This window comes from Bufo bufo, chromosome 5 (assembly GCF_905171765.1).
Source record: "Bufo bufo chromosome 5, aBufBuf1.1, whole genome shotgun sequence".
In the NCBI taxonomy this organism is placed as follows: domain Eukaryota; kingdom Metazoa; phylum Chordata; class Amphibia; order Anura; family Bufonidae; genus Bufo; species Bufo bufo.
Genome location: NC_053393.1, coordinates 497,423,628 through 497,441,619, shown reverse-complemented (window position 1 = coordinate 497,441,619; position 17,992 = coordinate 497,423,628). Strand labels below are relative to the sequence as shown.

The 17,992-nt window shown below is 50.4% G+C and overlaps 1 protein-coding gene across 2 annotated transcripts in view; it reads left to right on the top strand.

Annotated features, from left to right (window-relative positions):
* Positions 1-17,992, top strand: part of CUL2 (cullin 2) — a 156,749-nt gene that overhangs the window by 41,594 nt on the left and 97,163 nt on the right. For both annotated transcript variants that reach the window (XM_040434290.1, XM_040434291.1), the window contains exons 3-6: positions 7,768-7,870; positions 10,170-10,264; positions 10,654-10,759; positions 12,062-12,144. In XM_040434290.1, the coding sequence (XP_040290224.1) occupies positions 7,768-7,870; positions 10,170-10,264; positions 10,654-10,759; positions 12,062-12,144 (387 nt within the window). The remainder of the gene's footprint in view (positions 1-7,767; positions 7,871-10,169; positions 10,265-10,653; positions 10,760-12,061; positions 12,145-17,992) is intronic.

Sequence of the window (17,992 nt, the reverse complement as noted above, 5' to 3'; positions counted from 1 at the left end):
TCCGGGTCTGGTAGGACTGTTAACCCCCTCCGTGCCACCAGTACTGTTGCTTGGGTGTAATCCCTGTTCAGTTTTTCTCTGGGGTCTCCCACTTTAAGTGCAACATCTTTTTTCCACCATGTCAGACCCTTCTGCAGCCGCCAAGCCTTGGTACCATGCCTGTACTGCTTGTAGGGAACCCTTTCCCCGGGGGCAGTCTGATCCGCACTGTACTGCATGCCGAGCTCCACCGCAGCCTCAGTCGCCCGCTGTGTCGCTCCCTGCTTCCTCTGACCCGCCTGACTGGGCTAGATCCCTGTCCCAGGCCGTGGAAAGCCTCACTCATGTCGTGGGCCGCCTAATAGACAGGCCGCCTACCCCGCAGGACGCCACTCTTACTGTCGCGCCCCCCGGGTCCACAGCTTCTGCCGCTGCAGCGGGTTCACTCTCTCTTAGTGACCCCTCCAGAGCTAGGCACTCTCAGAAGCGTCTTAGAGTAGAGCGAGCCTCCTCCTCAGAGGCCTCCCTCTCCCCGCCACGCGTGCGCACCCAGGCGGGCCTCTCCTCTCCAAAGGATTCGCTCTCTGAAGGTGAATTGGCGGTTTCAGATTTGGAAATGGACTCGGCCCTGCCGTCCAAGCTAGCCTCAGCAATGGATCAACTCATCTCTGATATTCGTGACACCTTTAAGGTGCAAGATGACCCCCCTAGCTCTGACGCAGCTAGCGTCTCCTTTATCAGACCCAGGCAGGCCTCAAAAGTCTTTCCAATCCACTCTGATTTCTCCTCCGTGGTGTCTAAGGCTTGGGCTCGCCCGGACGCCCGTTTTGTCAACCCCAAGAAGCTGGATATTTGCTATCCTTTTCCAGCCGATGTCGTGGCCACCTGGTCCTCCCCACCCAAGGTGGACCCCCCTGTGGCCCGGCTGTCAAAGAACACAGCCATCCCTGTTCCCGACGGGTCCTCTCTTCAGTCAGCGGAGGACCGTCGCATGGAGACCCTTTCCAAGGGCTTTTTTGCTGCCTCCGGTTCTGCTCTCAGACCGGTTTTTGCCTCTGCTTGGGCAGGTAAAGCAATCTCTGCTTGGGGCGCGCAGCTGGAACAGGAGTTGGACTCGGACGTCCCCATCCAGGACCTACGTTCCTTGGCCCAGCTTATTATTCGGGCCGGGAATTTTGTTTGTGAGGCCTCCCTTGATGCGGGAGCCCTTATTGCACGCTCCTCCGCCCTGGCAGTTTCCGTCAGGAGGGAGCTCTGGCTGAAGGTTTGGAAAGCGGACGCTGCCTCCAAACGTTCCTTGGCGGGGCTACCGTTTGCGGGTTCCCGCCTTTTCGGGGTCCGCTTAGACGAGCTTATTTCGGAGGCCACGGGTGGTAAAAGCACCCATCTTCCTCAACCCCAAGCCAGGGGCGCCCCCCGCGGACGCCCTGGTGCGTCTCGTTTTCGGTCCTCCCGCAGGGCCTCTGGGGCTCCCCCCACAGCTGCCGCTTCGGCTCCTCCCCAGGATAAGCGTAGGAAGCCGTTTTTTCCGGGCGCAACCCTCCTGGCGCAGGCCACAGGCTGCCCGCACACCCGCAGCAAAGCAGTCCTCTGCCTGAAGGCGCGCCCCCACCCACCCGGGTGGGGGGCCGGCTCCTCCTTTTCAGGGACGTCTGGATGGCTCACGTCTCCGACGCCTGGGCTCTCGAAATTGTGTCCTCCGGATACAAAATCGAATTTGCATCCTTCCCTCCAGATCGGTTCTTTCGCTCCCGCCCGCCGCGGGACCCGAAAAGCGCGGCTGCGTTCTCCGCGGCTGTTCAAGCCTTACTGGACAGGGGGGTGATTACCCCCGTTCCTCTAGAGGAAAGGTTCCAAGGGTTCTACTCGAACCTCTTTGTAGTCCCCAAGAAGGGAGGTTCGGTGCGGCCCATTTTGGACCTCAAAAAGCTCAATCTATTTCTCCTCCTTCGACGGTTTCGGATGGAGTCCCTCCGTTCCGCGGTGGCTTCCCTGGAGCAGGGAGATTTCATGTCTTCCATCGATATACAGGATGCCTACCTCCATGTTCCGGTAGCCCGGTGTCACCATCGCTTCCTCCAATTCGCCGTGGGGGACCTCCACTTCCAATTTGTCGCCCTTCCCTTTGGGCTGGCAACAGCCCCCTGGGTGTTCACCAAGGTCCTGGCCCCGGTTTTGGCCTTACTCCGTTCCAGGGGTGTTTTTCTGCTACCGTACTTGGACGATATCCTCATCAAGGCTCCGTCCCTTTCTCAAGCGGTCGCCAGCGTGGATCTCACTCTAGAGACTCTGGCGAGGTTCGGTTGGGTCATCAACTTCCCCAAGTCCTCCCTTCCCCCCTCCAGACAACTGGTCTTCCTGGGAATGCTTTTAGACACGGGAGCGGCGGAGGTACGTCTTCCCTCGGAAAAACGACTAATCCTCCGTCGGGCGATTCGGGGTCTCCTTCTCCACCGTCGACCGTCCTTCCGCTTCTGCATGCGGGTCTTGGGGCAGATGGTTGCCTGCTTCGAGGCGATCCCATTTGCGCAGTTTCACTCCCGCCCTCTCCAACGGGCGATCCTCTCCTCCTGGGACAAATCGCCGGAGTCTCTGGATCATCCCTTCCATCTATCGCCTCCGGTGCGGTCATCTCTCCGCTGGTGGTTGCAGTCCCCTCTTCTGGGCAGGTCCTTTCTGCCACTCAACTGGTTGGTGGTTACAACCGATGCCAGTCTCTTGGGCTAGGAGGCGTGTTTCCTCCCCGATCCGTCCAGGGCATTTGGTCTCCGTCGGAGTCCAAACTCTCGATCAATGTCCTGGAGCTGAGAGCGGCCCTTCTGTCTCTGCGACACTGGACTCATCTGCTGAAGGGTCATCCAGTTCGTGTGCAATCGGACAACGCCACGGCTGTGGCGTACATAAACCACCAGGGGGGCACTCGCAGCGCTGCAGCAATGCGGGAGGTCACCAGCATTCTCCGTTGGGCGGAAGCCCACGTCCCGGCCCTATCTGCAATTTTTATTCCAGGGGTGGACAATTGGGCGGCGGACTTCCTCAGTCGCACCACCGTCGACCCCGGCGAGTGGTCTCTTCACCCGGAGGTATTCAAGGCCATTTGCCTTCGTTGGGGCATACCGGACGTGGACCTCATGGCCTCCAAATTCAATCACAAGGTCCCCGCCTATCTGTCCAGGGCCAGGGATCCGGGAGCTTGCGGAGCCGACGCCCTCGTTCTTCCTTGGCGAGGCTTCGCGCGCCCATACATATTCCCTCCCATCCCACTCCTGCCCAAGGTCCTTCGGAAGATCGCGGCGGAAGGCGTCTCGGTGATCCTGGTCGCTCCGGACTGGCCCCGCCGGTCTTGGTATGCCGACCTCATGCTGCTCCTGGCAGACGCGCCCTGGCCGCTGCCCGCCAGGGAAGATCTTCTCTCTCAGGGACCGATCTTCCACCCGCGTTTAGGGTCTCTACGTTTGACGGCGTGGTTGTTGAGACCACCGTCCTGACACGTAGGGGTTTTTCTGCGGACGTCGTCCGCACCATGATCCGCGCCCGTAAGCCGTCCTCTTCTAGGATCTATTATAGGACCTGGAGGACCTTTTTGGGGTTCTGTGCCGATCTGGGGATTCCTCCGCTCCGCTTTTCTCTCCCTACCGTTTTGTCCTTCCTGCAGAGCGGACTTGCCCAAGGTCTGGGCCTTAGTTCTTTGAAGGGTCAGGTGTCTGCGCTGTCCATTTTGTTTCAGCGCCCACTGGCCCCCCTTGGTCCTGTCAAGACCTTCCTTCAGGGCGTGGCTCACGCGGTTCCCCCGTACCGCCCTCCGGTACCGCCCTGGGACCTGAACCTGGTTCTCTCAGCGCTCCAGGCTTCTCCTTTCGAGCCTCTGCGGACGGTTTCCTTGGGACTTCTGTCCTGCAAGGTTATTTTCCTTGTAGCCGTCACCTCTCTTCGGAGGGTGTCCGAATTGGCTGCACTCTCATGTCTGGAACCTTTCCTAGTGTTCCACCAGGACAAGGTGGTTCTTCGTCCGGTCCCTTCCTTCCTTCCTAAGGTGGTCTCCGCCTTTCATCTGAACGAGGACATCGTTCTCCCCTCTTTGTGTCCTTCCCCTTCCCACCCGCGGGAGAGGAAGCTTCATCGCCTGGACGTTGTCAGGGCGCTCAAGGTTTACCTGGAGGTAACCAGCTCTTTCAGGCATACTGACTCGCTCTTTGTGGTTCCGGAGGGGTCGCGCAGAGGGATGGCGGCATCCAAAGTTGCTATCGCCCGTTTTGTCAAGATGGCTGTTACTGAGGCTTATCTCGCCAAGGGCAAGGTTCCGCCCCTTGGTGTTACCGCTCACTCCACTAGAGCGGTCGGGGCTTCCTGGGCTCAGAGGAATCGGGCTTCTACGGAGCAGATTTGCAAGGCGGCCACTTGGTCCTCCTTGCACACCTTCACCAAGTTCTACAGGGTGCATACTCATGCGTCGGCTGACGCTGCTTTAGGCCGTCTGGTGTTACAGGCGGCAGTTGATTGATGCCTCTGGTGTTGGTCTAGTTTGTTCTGGTCCCTCCCTTCTGGGACTGCTCTGGAACGTCCCATGGTTTCCTGTGTCCCCCAAGGAATATGGGCGAGAAAAGGAGACTTTTGTATTACTTACCAGTAAAGTCTCTTTCTCGCTCTTCCTTGGGGGACACAGCACCCGCCCTTCATTTGGGTTACAGTTGTGGTTCCGGCTTGGTTGCCCCCGTTGGGGCTCGACAGTTCTTTTTCCGGTTGGTGGTTATCTTTCACTACTTGGACACGCAACTGGCAGTCTCTTCTCCAGGCTGAAGGGTATAGCTGATGGAGGAGGGGCTTACAGCTTTCACTTAGTGTCACGCCTCCTAGGGAGCAGAGCTATACCCATGGTTTCCTGTGTCCCCCAAGGAAGAGCGAGAAAGAGACTTTACTGGTAAGTAATACAAAAGTCTCCTTTTTTGGCGTTATGTTTAGGTTTTGAATACTATCACAGTAATTATAGTTTTGTCTGATCTGTATTGACAAGGGGGCAGAGAAACAAGTCCCACGGAAGTGTAATGCATTGATGTAATGGGAGAGACCCCGAACAGCCATAATACTGGTATAGCATAGGGAGTCACCACCCCTCCTCACTGGTCTGATTGCAGATCTGACAGAGTGTTAAGTGAGATTCTCTACTGTGCTATAAGCTCAGACAGACAGTAACTTATAGATTTTGGACTGGAACTAGTATACATGGAGTGATCTCAAGAAAACTGTATCCAGAAAACCTTCTACCTGTTGTTAATAATAATAAATAATATTACACACACATGTTGTTAATATGGGATCAGTTGGATGTGTCCCGTATCTGAATGTATTTGTGATGTTTTACATGAGGATGGAATACTTCTTGTAAGGTCGTGGAGTTACGTCATGTCGGTTGTAGATATTGGCGGCAGTCCAGGCGAATGTGGAGCGCTGAACATGGCTTCTGGCAGCCTGTGTGTTTTGCTCCGGCTGTTTATTCTGGGCAGATCGTCCCTGAGAACCAGCCAAAGTGGTGGGGATCTTGGCACATAAATTATTCTTGTGAATACTTCCACGTTAATTCATTAGTCCTTTTCCAACCATTTATAAACGGTAAAAAGGTCTCTGGCTAGAGCATTGACTGGGATCGTGAAAACTAATTTTAACTATGTGGTTTGCAGTTTTCCTGCACTATGCAGTGGGATGTCCTTGGTTAAATACAGAAGGATTAGTTGTCAGTCATTTGTGAGTAAGACTACATTCTTACATTTTTAAGTGTCATTTTGTCGTATGCATTCGGAAAAGCTTCTGGCGGTTACATCAAATGCATTCGTAAGCCTCATTCCCCCTACAAGCCTCCGTCTGGCTGGTATTTGTCGGTATACTTTTGTTTTTCTCTCTCTCTCTGCGGTGTGGAGTAGCAGTCTTCTGCACTATTCAATGGAAAGGCATCCAGTAAAAAAACTAAAAAAAATGGTACAAGGTTCCTTCCACTCCCCCCCCCTTAACATGTGAGCCTATGGGCAACTACACAATGACATTGGTCAGGTATACATCAGGAAATCCTCCCAACAGAGTGGTGAATGCTAAGCGCAGTTGTGAAATCATCCCATGGGCGCCATGATTATGTTTAGCTTTAGGCCTCGACTGTATCTGTTTTGCGGTCTGCAGAATTTGAACACGGTCCGTGCTTCAGCGGTTTATTTTTTTTTTGCAGACCCTTCGACTTCAATAGGTTTATGGTCCGCGTTTTACAGACTCGTTCTATCCTTTTGCAGAACGGACATATGGATGATCTGTGCTTTCATCCATATACATACATACGCATCCGTATGTCCGTTCTACAAAAGGATAGAACATTTCCTATACTTGGCTACAAAATGTGGAACACGTTGAAGTTAGTGGCTCATCAAAAAAATGCAGATGCAGTACGGATGGTATCTGTATCATGCAGATCCGCAGTTTGCTGACTGCAAAATACATAGTCATGTGCATGAGACCTTATTCCTGGGTTTTCCAGGACCTAGGACAGGTCATCAATATCGGATCGGTGGGGGTCTGACTCCCGACACCTCTGCCGATCAGCTGTTTGATGGTGCGGCGCGCGTGCAAGCGCTGCGCTCTTGTCATTGTTTACCTGCACGCCGTCTACATTGTAATGGTGGTGCAGTATAATAAGCGCTTCCTGAATGATATGAACGGCTGTAATTACACCGCACCGCCGCTACGTTGCAGACAGAGTACAGGTAAAATTGGAGAGGACACAGCTCTCGTCCGAGTGTTGCAGTCCTTTCAAACGGCTGATTGGTGCAGGGTTGTGAGTCGGACCCCCACCGATGTGATATTGATGACCTGTCCTGAAGATTGATCATCCAAATCTGTAGCCTGGACAACTTCATAAAAAAACTTAAAGGGGTGTTCCAACGGATAAAAATTCCCTCCCTCCAGCAACTAGAGACGAAATAAACATAGCAATAACAAATATTACAGAGATCAAGTTCCTTTCTGTGCTGTAACCTCACATGAAAAAGCATTGTTGGCATGGCCTCCACATGGGGATTATGCAGGCTTAAACAGGCTTTTCTATGGATCTTTCTTCTGTTACCGCGCAGCCGGTGACTGCCTCTTGCTGCTAGGTTGTCAAAAAGTGCTCTGCCTGGCGTGTCCTTTCTGCTGACTTCTGCTGCCAGCACCTGTTCATAGCGAAGCCGCCCTGATCCAGTAGTGCGTCTTTCAAGGCCGCCTGAAGCGTGGAGCACATTTAGTAGTAGATGATGAATGATCCTGAGTGTTTGTGTGCATCCTCATTTTGAGGGCTTCGTTCGGTAACTGGTTGCCAGGAGCACAAGTGGCTTCTTTCCAAGTCTATCTTTGATCTCCAGCATCATGCCAGCCTGTACTATTTTGAGATTGGCAGATGTGCTGCGCTTGTGGGCATGCTGGAACGGCTATCAGGCAATGGCAGCACTTTGCTACTACCTCAGAAGACCTTTTAAATAAAGTGACGGCAGCGGGCTTGTCCTCCAAACTGTCAGATCGTGTAAACGCTCCCTAAAAATCCACCGTACGCGTTTTGATAACCCATTTCCTCTCACTGGCACAGGCAGACGCGCGGGCCTGTTAATTACAATCAAGGGGAAATCAAGGCATTGTCCTACCAAAATCCAGCATGGTCCGTTCATGGCTTACTTCTGCTAATCTGACCCGTTTCAGTATGCTGTGCATTGTAGGTTGCTTTCAGACTGTGTTTTATAGTGACGGTTGTCTTACAAGTTTTCTTTAACCTCTGTGCAGTGATATTTATGCACTGTGTGTCGCCTATCCGGAACCCCTTGGAGAAAGACTATACGCCGAAACTAAAAACTTCCTGGAGAATCATGTTTTACAGCTGCATGCGGTAAGAGGTTTACGGTCTGCCATTGTGTACCCGCAATCGCCAATTTATAACGTCTCTTCATGTCAACCAGGGCCGGCTTCAGGTGTATGTGGGCACATGGACGGTAGATTAAAGGGGTATTCCGGTTGTTAAAACTTCTTCCCTATCTACAGGATAGGGGATAACTATATGATCGGTTGGGGTCCTTCTGCTGGGACCCCCACCAGTCACAAGAACAGTGCTCACATACCCCTTGCAGTCCCCCTGTAATGAAGGGAGTGGCCGTTCAGGCATGCGTGCGGTCGCTCCATTAACCTCTATGGGAATTCCACAGGTAGGTGAGCGTTGTACTCGGCTATCTCTGGAACCGCCATAGAAATGAATGGAGCGGCCATGTTCCACTCATTGCAGGGGGTACAGGACCCCCGTTCTCGCAATTGGTGGGATTCCCAGCTGTAGGACCCCAAGTGATCAAATAGTTGTCACCTCTCCTGTGAATGGAGGATAACTTAAAGTAACCGCAATACCCCTTTAGCCTTGAGCCCCCTGTCTACTCCACCCTTAGTGTAACAAGCAAATAGAGTCAGTTTAATAAGGGCCACATTGGTTCGTCCAGGCCTCAGGTCTGCCTGGTCTTTCAAGTGCTTTGTTACAGGTATGCTGGTGCACCCTCAATATGACTGACCACAAAGGGGCACATTTATTAAGATCGGCGTTTTAGGCGACGGACCTAATAAGCCCTAATACCTGACAGTGGATCCGTAGGCGTTATGAAGAGGCGCATACGTATCCACCAACGCTTCTAAATGTACGACCGCTTCCGAGCTGTCCAGGCGTGGTAAATGAGACGGGCCTGCTGGCCTGTCCCGCACACTCACTTTTTTACACCTGACATGAGAGAAGTTGAAGATTGCGGGGCAAAGGACCTTTGCACCGCAATCTGCCCCAGACATACGCCTAATTTAGGTGTATTTCCATTTTAATAAGTGACCCCCAAAATGTGTCTGCGTAGAAGTAAACTCTATCCATTATTAGAGGATCAGTGTATAAGTTAATTCCAGCACGGCCAAAACTTTCCGTTCCCTGCAAGAAATGACAATGATTGGCTGCAGTGGTCACGTGCAGTATACAAGCCGGTCACTGCTGCAGTCAGAACAACAAGGACCAGCAGGGAGGATGGCGTGGCAACGCTGGAGTGGAAATGTATGTTCAGAACAGTATGTTCTTATTATAATAATAATATCACTGTTCCTGTTGATAAAAAAAAAAAAAAGTCACAGCTAGCGCCTTTAAGTCAAGGCTGGGGTTGTGCAACTTTAAACTTTTTTTTTTTAACAGTCCTCAGAGTGGCCGGACCCACTGTCGGTGATAATGGTTACCTGGTCCCTGCCGCTGGGTTTCAGCTCCATCTCCACATGGCAGCCTCCGTAGTTTTCCAGGTCTCTGGGCGTAAACGTCCTGTTGACGGAATCGCGTCTCTGGCCACAGCAGTCACCTGTTACCCATGCGGCTTGTGACATACCACATGGGTGACGGGTCACTGCTGCGGCCAGTGATTGGCTGCCTCTGTCAGCAGGATGTTGATTCTCGGAGACCCGGGACCTGCGGAAGCAGCTTTGTAGTGATGGAGCTGGAAACCAACAGGGGGAACCAGGTAAGTATGATCACCTCCGCAGGTCCAGCTACTGTGAGGTCTGTTACAAAAGTTTCAAGTTGCACAAATTGTCAGGTGAACAGTCTCACTCAGTGGTTGATTGCGTTCCCAGTACGCACACTCACTAGAGGACTGTCCTGCAGATTGATCTGCAATTGCACCCACTGCCCATGGACTAGTGCAGTGTTTTTCTGGTAGTAAAGGCCCCTTTACACTGCTCAGCTGAGCAGACTATTGTCCTTCACGGCAATCGACTGCTCGTCAGTAAAGGAGACATTTACATGCAGCAATCTCCTCCACAGTATAGGGAGGAGAGATCACTAATGCCATTGCTCGTCCCCATACAGAATCATTATTTGCCGGCAGCAGAGCGTTTTTAGACTGCATGGTCTGCTGCCAGCAAATTATGATTTAGGCGTCTGCACAAACGATCCTACTACGTGATGAACGAGCGTTTTGCTCACTCATCGGGTTATCGGCGGCCTCTTGTACCCGCAGATCATTACAAACAAACGCCCATGCGAACACTTGTTAGAGATTATCTGCCCGATGCTCGGCCAGTTTAAAGGGGCCTCAAGCCATGTCTGTCTTATTGCATACAGCCTTTTCAGACAAGTAGTCTTGTCTACTACTTAGAAAAATATGATTTCACTTTGTTCTTCACAGAAAGTTTTGGCGTCGGCAGAACAAGTTCTGGTGGTGTATCATCGGTCCTGGGAGGAATACAGCAGAGGGGCCGACTACATGGACTGTCTATATAGGTAAAGGATGGGTTCTGATTCTATAGCCTTGCATAATAAGAGATTGGGAATGACTGTATTGGATTTCTTTAGCACTCCTAGGCCAGTCTTCTCAAAGTGCATATTCTGTAATGGTTGTAACAATTCTCCATGCACCCCAAGGGCTGGTCTACAATACCTAGTAAGTCTGTGCCTGGCGCTGGGTAACCTTGTCCCCGTCTCCATAGCTCATTTCATGTGTGATCATCTACCTCCATATATCTACCATGACTATTGTTCCCTTAATATTCTTTCCACCACATATATTCTTCCGTACCATGATATTCATCTGTTATATAATAATGAACGCCATCTGGTCGGGAGTCGCAGGGAACTGTGTTCTCACGACTTCCATGATTTATCCTCCACAGGTATCTCAACACACAGTTCATAAAAAAGAACAAGCTCACTGAAGCAGATCTGCAGTACGGCTACGGAGGTGTAGATATGAACGAACCGCTGATGGAGATAGGTGAAGTGAGTATTGTAATAAATGGTCCTGTAGAACGCTATAAAGCAGACATCAAAAACGGAAAACTGGGGTCTGTGCAGAATGTAGACCCCTAAATCGTTGATCCTTTGGATGTTATATTGGCTAATACGGCCATATAATATAATAAGAGATATTTTAAAAATTCGTTCACTCTTCATTTGGTGGTGAAAGGTGAATTGCGTTATGGATTCCGTTACCACGGACCATAACGCAATTCTATGACAGAATGCATAACGGAATGCCTTTAGAGGACTCCCCTGCATAACGGAAACGGGGCGGATCCGTTTTGCAGCCCATAAACTTCTATTATAACGGAATGCCTCTTCTATTTCGTCATAGAATTGCGTTATGGTCCGTGGTAACGGAATCCATAACGCAATTCACCTTTTACCACCAAATGAAGAGTGAACGAATTTCATAACCTGAAATTCGCTAATCTCTAAATATAATATATATATATATATATATATATATATATATATATATATATATATATATAGACTCTGCACTACCTGACGAAAAAGCTAAATCAATGGCTGAAATATACAGTATGACCAGTGGAGTTTGTAAGTGCCCAGTCGTGGAGCTTTCGTTAACAAAATACATAATAATTTGCATTGGTTTTCAGACTTACAGTATTGGGGGACACTTACTAAGGCCCATACGCCACTATTGTGACATTAATTTTTTTTAGTCCTTTCTCCACTTTTCCGAAGTGGTGGGGCTTGTATCCGCTCTCTGGATTTATTATAACTTTCGCCAGAAGTTTTGCGGAAGTTATAGCTGAAGCCTGCACCAGCCTGTAGCTGGCAGAGACTTCAGTTTCTGGCGCAGGGCAGAGATGCGCCTGTTTATTTTAGGCACACCTCACGCCAAGATCAAGACTGCCGTATGGGTACAGGTGTGGTTTATTTAACAGGGAGGCTATACTAGCAATATGAAAAATAAAAAAGATACTATCCTACCCCCCTCCATTCCAGAGGTGGCGCTCCATCCTTCCTGACAGTCATTGTTGTCCTGACTGCTGGGGTGACATGCCCCTATACCGCACACAACCGCTGCAGCCAATCACTGACGGTCTTGTGCAGTATACCACTAAGGCAGTGATGACGTGACCCTTTACTGCACGTAACCACTGCAGCCAATCACTGGCAACTAAAACATTACGCCGTGGATGTATCCATGGGGAGAAGACTATCAGCAGTGCTGGAACAGAAGGGGTATAGGGATGGTGAATCTTGCCAGGACACTGAATTTTAATCCACGGCGTTTTCATTATTTTGCAGTTAGCACTTGATATGTGGCGGAAGCTGATGATTGAACCTCTGCAGAACATCCTCCTTAGAATGCTCCTCAAAGAGATTAAGAGGTAAGTGAAATCGGTCATCACTTTTTTGCTGGAGACATGTTGATAGAAAGATGCACATTTTGCATTCTCACATTTATGGTCTGGTCGACTTGAATGGCTTCTCCTGGTGGACGTTTCAATTTAACCCTTTTGCTGTGCTGACAATTTTACACTTTTGAGTCGGGTAAATAAAACTTAAAGCAGTTGTCTCACTTCAGCAAACAGCATTTATCATGTAGAGAAAGTTAATACAAACCACTTACTAATTTATTGTTATTCTCCATATTGCCTCCTTTGCTGGCTGGATACATTTTTCCATCTCATTATTCACTGCTCATCTCCAGGGGTTACGACCACACTGTAATCAATTAGTGGTGGTCGTGCTTTCACGCTAAAGGAAAAAGCGGCGACCTCTCTGGTGGCCAGGACGGAGGGAGCACACATAGGCACATATATGCTAAAAAAAGAATCGATACAGCCACCACAGGAGCTGTTACTGCTCATAGGTCAGAAATATAGTCCTACAAGGCTACCACCAGATACAAAAAACAAAATCTAAAAGGGCAGTAGTAAAATATAACTTTTAATAATAAATCTAAAAAGTCAAAATAGCCCAAATTGTAACCATGAAGCCACACTGATTAGGCAATAACCATCACAAATTCTATGTCGGACACGTATATGGATAGGTATACTGTAATATATACACCGCTTACCCAGATAGATGTGTAGGTAAAGGTGGACAGAGCCAGCATACACACCAAATAAATCACGTCCTCACACACACATGACTTCGGCTCCAGTTGTTTTCAATCCTCAAACACGTCGTCCCTTAATCATCTTTGTGATACTGTATGGTGTATCAGAGGACAGTGAAGAGATAGACCCCTATCCGTACTGATTAAAGGGTTCAAAAGAAACCTACTTACAGGTGCTCAGATAAAAAGAAAAATGTTGATCCTACGCGTTTCATTTATTTATATAGCCCAAAACTAATCAGGGGACATAGGGCTAATGCAACGTCTATATGGGATAGTCCAATCCTAGAATAGTCGTCCTGAGGGGGTGTAAGGTCGCACCTCCAGTGATGTTCACCCATAAGAGACCACAACGTCATAGCCATCGGATAGGGGACGCCACACATCTACAGTGGCTTTTCACCCTATGCTATAACACCCACTTCTCTTATGGGTGAACATCACTGAAGGTGCGACCTTACACCCCCTCAGGACGACTATTCTAGGATTGGACTATCCCATATAGACGTTGCATTAGCCCTATGTCCCCTGATGAGTTTTGGGCTATATAAATAAATGAAACTCGTAGGGACAACATTTTTCTTTTTATCTGAGCACCTGTAAGTAGGTTTCTTTAGAACCCTTTAATCAGTACGGATAGGGGTCTATCTCTTCACTGTCCTCTGATACACCATACAGTATCACAAAGATGATTAAGGGGCGACGTGTTTGAGGGTTGAAAACAACTGGAGCCGAAGTCATCTGTGTATGCGGACGTGATTTATTTGGTGGGTATGCTGGCTCTGTCCACCTTTACCTACACATCTATCTGGGTAAGCGGTGTATATATTACAGTATACCTATCCATATACATGTGTCCGACATGGAATTTGTGATGGTTATTGCCTAATCAGTGTGGCTTCATGGTTACAATTTGGGCTATTTTGACTTTTTAGATTTATTATTAAAAGTTATATTTTACTACTGCCCTTCTAGATTTTGGCACATATATGCTGCAGCGGTGACCACAACCCCTGGAAATAAGAAGTGTATATTGTAATGGCAAAATGAATCCAACCAGCAAATGAGGTGATATGAGCAATCACAATACATTAGAAAGTGCCTTGTATTTACTCTGACTACATGATAAATGCCATTTGCTGAAGTGAGTCAACCCTTTTTATAAAAAATAAAAAAATTCATATTTTACCTCCATACCCATATCTTTTCTTAAGACACTGTACACATTGTGACAATGCCACGCAGCACTTTACACTCATGTACCCCTTTATTCAGTTTTGCATCAAAAGTCAGTTTTGCATAAAAATTCTTGGTCATTTATTAAGACCAGCATTTTAGACGTCTGCCTTAATACCCCTACACTGGCGCTTGATGCGCCTAAGTTATGTAGAGGCGCTGGCCTTTACATAACTTAGGTGCATCCACCGCCGGTGCCTAACAGCTTTAACTCTATGCCACGTAAGAGCATTGTGATACCCAAGATATAAGCTGTAGCCCGTATGCTCTAGTCATGGCAAGCGTTTTAACGTTATGATTTATTACATACATTTTTGGCAGTGAAAGGGTTCATTTATGATCACGTTGCATATAGAGCAGTAGGGATATGAGAACGGACCCATACCAATAAGAACTGCTGACACATCAGACAACTCTGGTCCATATGCTCTATTAAAGGGGTTGTCTAACTTTAGTAAATATCATTTATGATGTAGAGAAAGTTAAAGGGAGTCTGTCATCACAATTTGCCCTTATAGACCACTTACATAGCACTGTAGCATAACCATAGATCAGTCAAATGGTACCTTTTTGTTTGGATGTTTACCAGGGGCAAAAACAGAGTTTTATTTATATGTAAATGAGGGCTCCCAAGTGCCCAGGCGGCTCTTCCTTCTTCTCACATAACCCCTTCCCAGCCTGTTGCTTGGCCCGCCCTGTAAGCCTCTATCCCGCCCGCGCATGCGCACTGCATGGAATGATGCTGCTGCCCACAATGGTCATCACAGTGCGCATGTGCCGGCGGGATCTCGGCCAGTACACTGGATGACGTAAGAGGCTTAGAGGGCGGGCCAAGCAACAGGCTGGGGAGGGGTTATGTGAGAAGAAGGAAGAGCGGCCCGGGCACTTGGGAGCCCTCATTTACATATGAATACAACTCAGTTTTTGCCCCTGGTGAACATCCAAACAAAAAGACAAAGGTACTATTTGACTGATCTATGGTTATGCTACAGTGCTATGTCTATAAGGGCAACTTGTGGTGACAGACTCCCTTTAATACAAGGCACTTACTAATGTATTGTGATTGTCCATATTGCCGCCTTTGCTGGTTTGATAAATTTTTTCATCACATTATACACTTCACATTTCCATGGTTATGACCATGCTGCAATGCAGCAGTGGTGGTCGTGCTTGCACACTATAGGAAAAAGCTTTTCTCGCCCATTTTCCTTGGGGGACACAGGAGACCATGGGTATAGCTCGGCTCCCTAGGAGGCGTGACACTAAGTGAAAACTGTTAAGCCCCTCCTCCAGCAGCTATACCCTCAGCCTGGAGAGAGAGAGAGACAGTTTTTGCTTAGTGTCCAAGGAGGCAAGACACTCCCTGCTCTGCAGGGCTGTTTTCTCCTTGTTGTTTAAATTTTGATTTTTACATTTTTCTTTTTCTTCCAGACCATGAGGGGCAACAGAGACGCAATAGACCTCTCTGTTTCTCCCGGGGTAGAGCTGCGCCAGTGCCGGTCACCCGCACTGCTGCCTCCCCCACCGAAGGCAAGGTGGACCAGGGCAGCCTAGCTCCCCTGCATCCCGCCAGCGCAAGGGTCGCCCGCACGCCAAGTCCCTCTTCCAGCATCCTGCCACTACGGTGCCAGTAGCTGAAGGGCGACCCTGCTGGAACGGACTGAGGGTGAAGACTGCTGATGGTGAGAGAGTGGCTTCTCCAGCCCTACGTCCCCGTCCCTCCCACCACCACCACCCCGGTCTCCTGCGTGACTGATCCCCCATACTCAGGCAGGCTGGCTCCTGGGTGTCTCCTGTCCTACAATCATCCCTGGCCCCGGCCTCGGTACTCTTCCCTGAAATGGCTGATAACAGGGGGCTTTCTCGGGCAGGCTGACTCCTGGGGTGTCACAAGGGCTGAAATCCATGCTCCCAGCCCCCCTCCTTCCCTCCTGCCTTCTACCTCCATTGGGACATTGGCGGTCACCTAACCGTTCTCCCGCGGCAGCCATGGTATAGCCGATTTGCCTCCTTTCCCTGCGGCAGGGCCGAGAGGCCCGTGCCAAGCTGCCCCAGACCCTCCTCTGCCCGCCCCTGCTTGGGGATTCACGAGCTCCCGGTCACCTGACTCTTCCGGCCGCGGGGTGAGCTCCCGCGGCCAGCATGTACATGCGGACGCCTTCGCGCCGCTCCGGGTCCCTCCTGGCCCCGGCTGACCGTCGGTACTTCCCGGTCGGCCGGGCGCCACAAATTTAGGCCCCGGCTTCGCAGCCTAGGGGTTACGGTACTGGCCATGTGCATGCCCCTCTTCCATAGGCGGAATACTGCACTCTCACTGGATCCGGTGCCGGCCATGTGCATGCCCCCCTTCCATAGGCGGAATACTGCACTCTCACTGGAGGTGCTGGCCATGTGCACAACCTTCTTCCATAGGCGGAATTATGCACTCTCATTGGATTCGATGTCGGCCGTGTGCATGCCTCCTTTCCTTAGGCGGCATAATGCGCTCTCACTGCCTGTGGTTGTTCTCTCGCCGGTACGTTGCTGGCCATGTGCACGACCCCCTTCCATCGACGGGGTGCTTGCACTTTCACCAGATGTGGTGCTGACCACGTGCGTGACCCCCTTCCTTAGGCGGAATACTGCACTCTCACCGGATACGTTGCTGGCCATGTGCATGACCCCCTTCCCTGGGTGGAATGCTTGCACCTGCACTGGATGCGGTGCTGGCCATGTGCATGACCGCCCCTCATTCCATAGGCAGAATTTTGCACGCTCAAGGGACTCAAGGCTGTCCTTGTACGTGCTGTGCTGGCCTCGTGCATGTCCCCCTTCATTGGCGGGGTAGTTGCACTCTCACGGGATACGGTGTTAGGTGGATTATTGCACTTAATGCAATGGTATCCATGTGCATGTCCCCCTTCCCTAGGCGGACTTCCTGGGTTCCTACTGGATACAGTGCGGCCATGTGCATGACCCCCTTCTGGGCGGTATATGGTATGCCCTACTTCTCTGAAGTCGGTACTGGTCTTGGGCATCACCCCCTTCTTAGGCGGGCCTTTACACTCTTGCCGAATGCAGTGTTTGCCAGGTGCATATCCCCCTTTTTCTGGTGGACTGCTTGCGTTCCGTCGCATACTGTACTAGTCTTGTGCATGACTCCCTTCCAGGCGGCATATTGCACTTCTGTAGATACTGTGGAGCTCTGTCGATGGCCCCCCTTCCCAGAGTGAATATTTACAGTGGGTGAACATTCATGCACGCTCTGTGCATTGTATGGGCAGTATATGCCTTCTCCTCCCGTAAGTGGGTTGGCATTCTCACTGCTTACGGTGCTGACCGTACGTATGTCCCCCTTCCTCCCGCGACATACATGTTTCTCTTGGGATACGATACTAACCACACGCCTTACACTCTTCTCCAAAGAGATCATTCTGCTTCCACCTGGTCCGGACGTGGTCTACTTGCTCTTTGCCTGCACCGAGCTAGGCGGTGCTCATTCTCGGGTTTGGACAGTATTTTGCGGTTCCGCTTGTGGCAGTATCCACCATGCTCGTTGGCCCTTCCACCTGTGGAGTGTTCATGGCTCCTGGATGTGTACCCGTTTTGTCCTCCTGCTGCTTTGCTTCCCTGCGCAAGCGGTCTCATGGACGAGAGGGCTGTCTGCAGCGCCCTTCGAATTCTACGTTTGCTCTGGCGGGACTACGGTTCCCTCACCTACTACCATTCCCTCCTCTTCGGATGTGGTGTGGTATGAGTCCTTCCTAAGGGCGCCCTCTGCACTTTAGTGCCGCTCTGCTGCCAGGTTCGGGCCGCTCTCCTTTGGAGGGTCACCCAACTTCTCTTGGGTGCTTCGGTTATGTCGGGGGACCTCCACCTTGGGTTATTCACGGTGT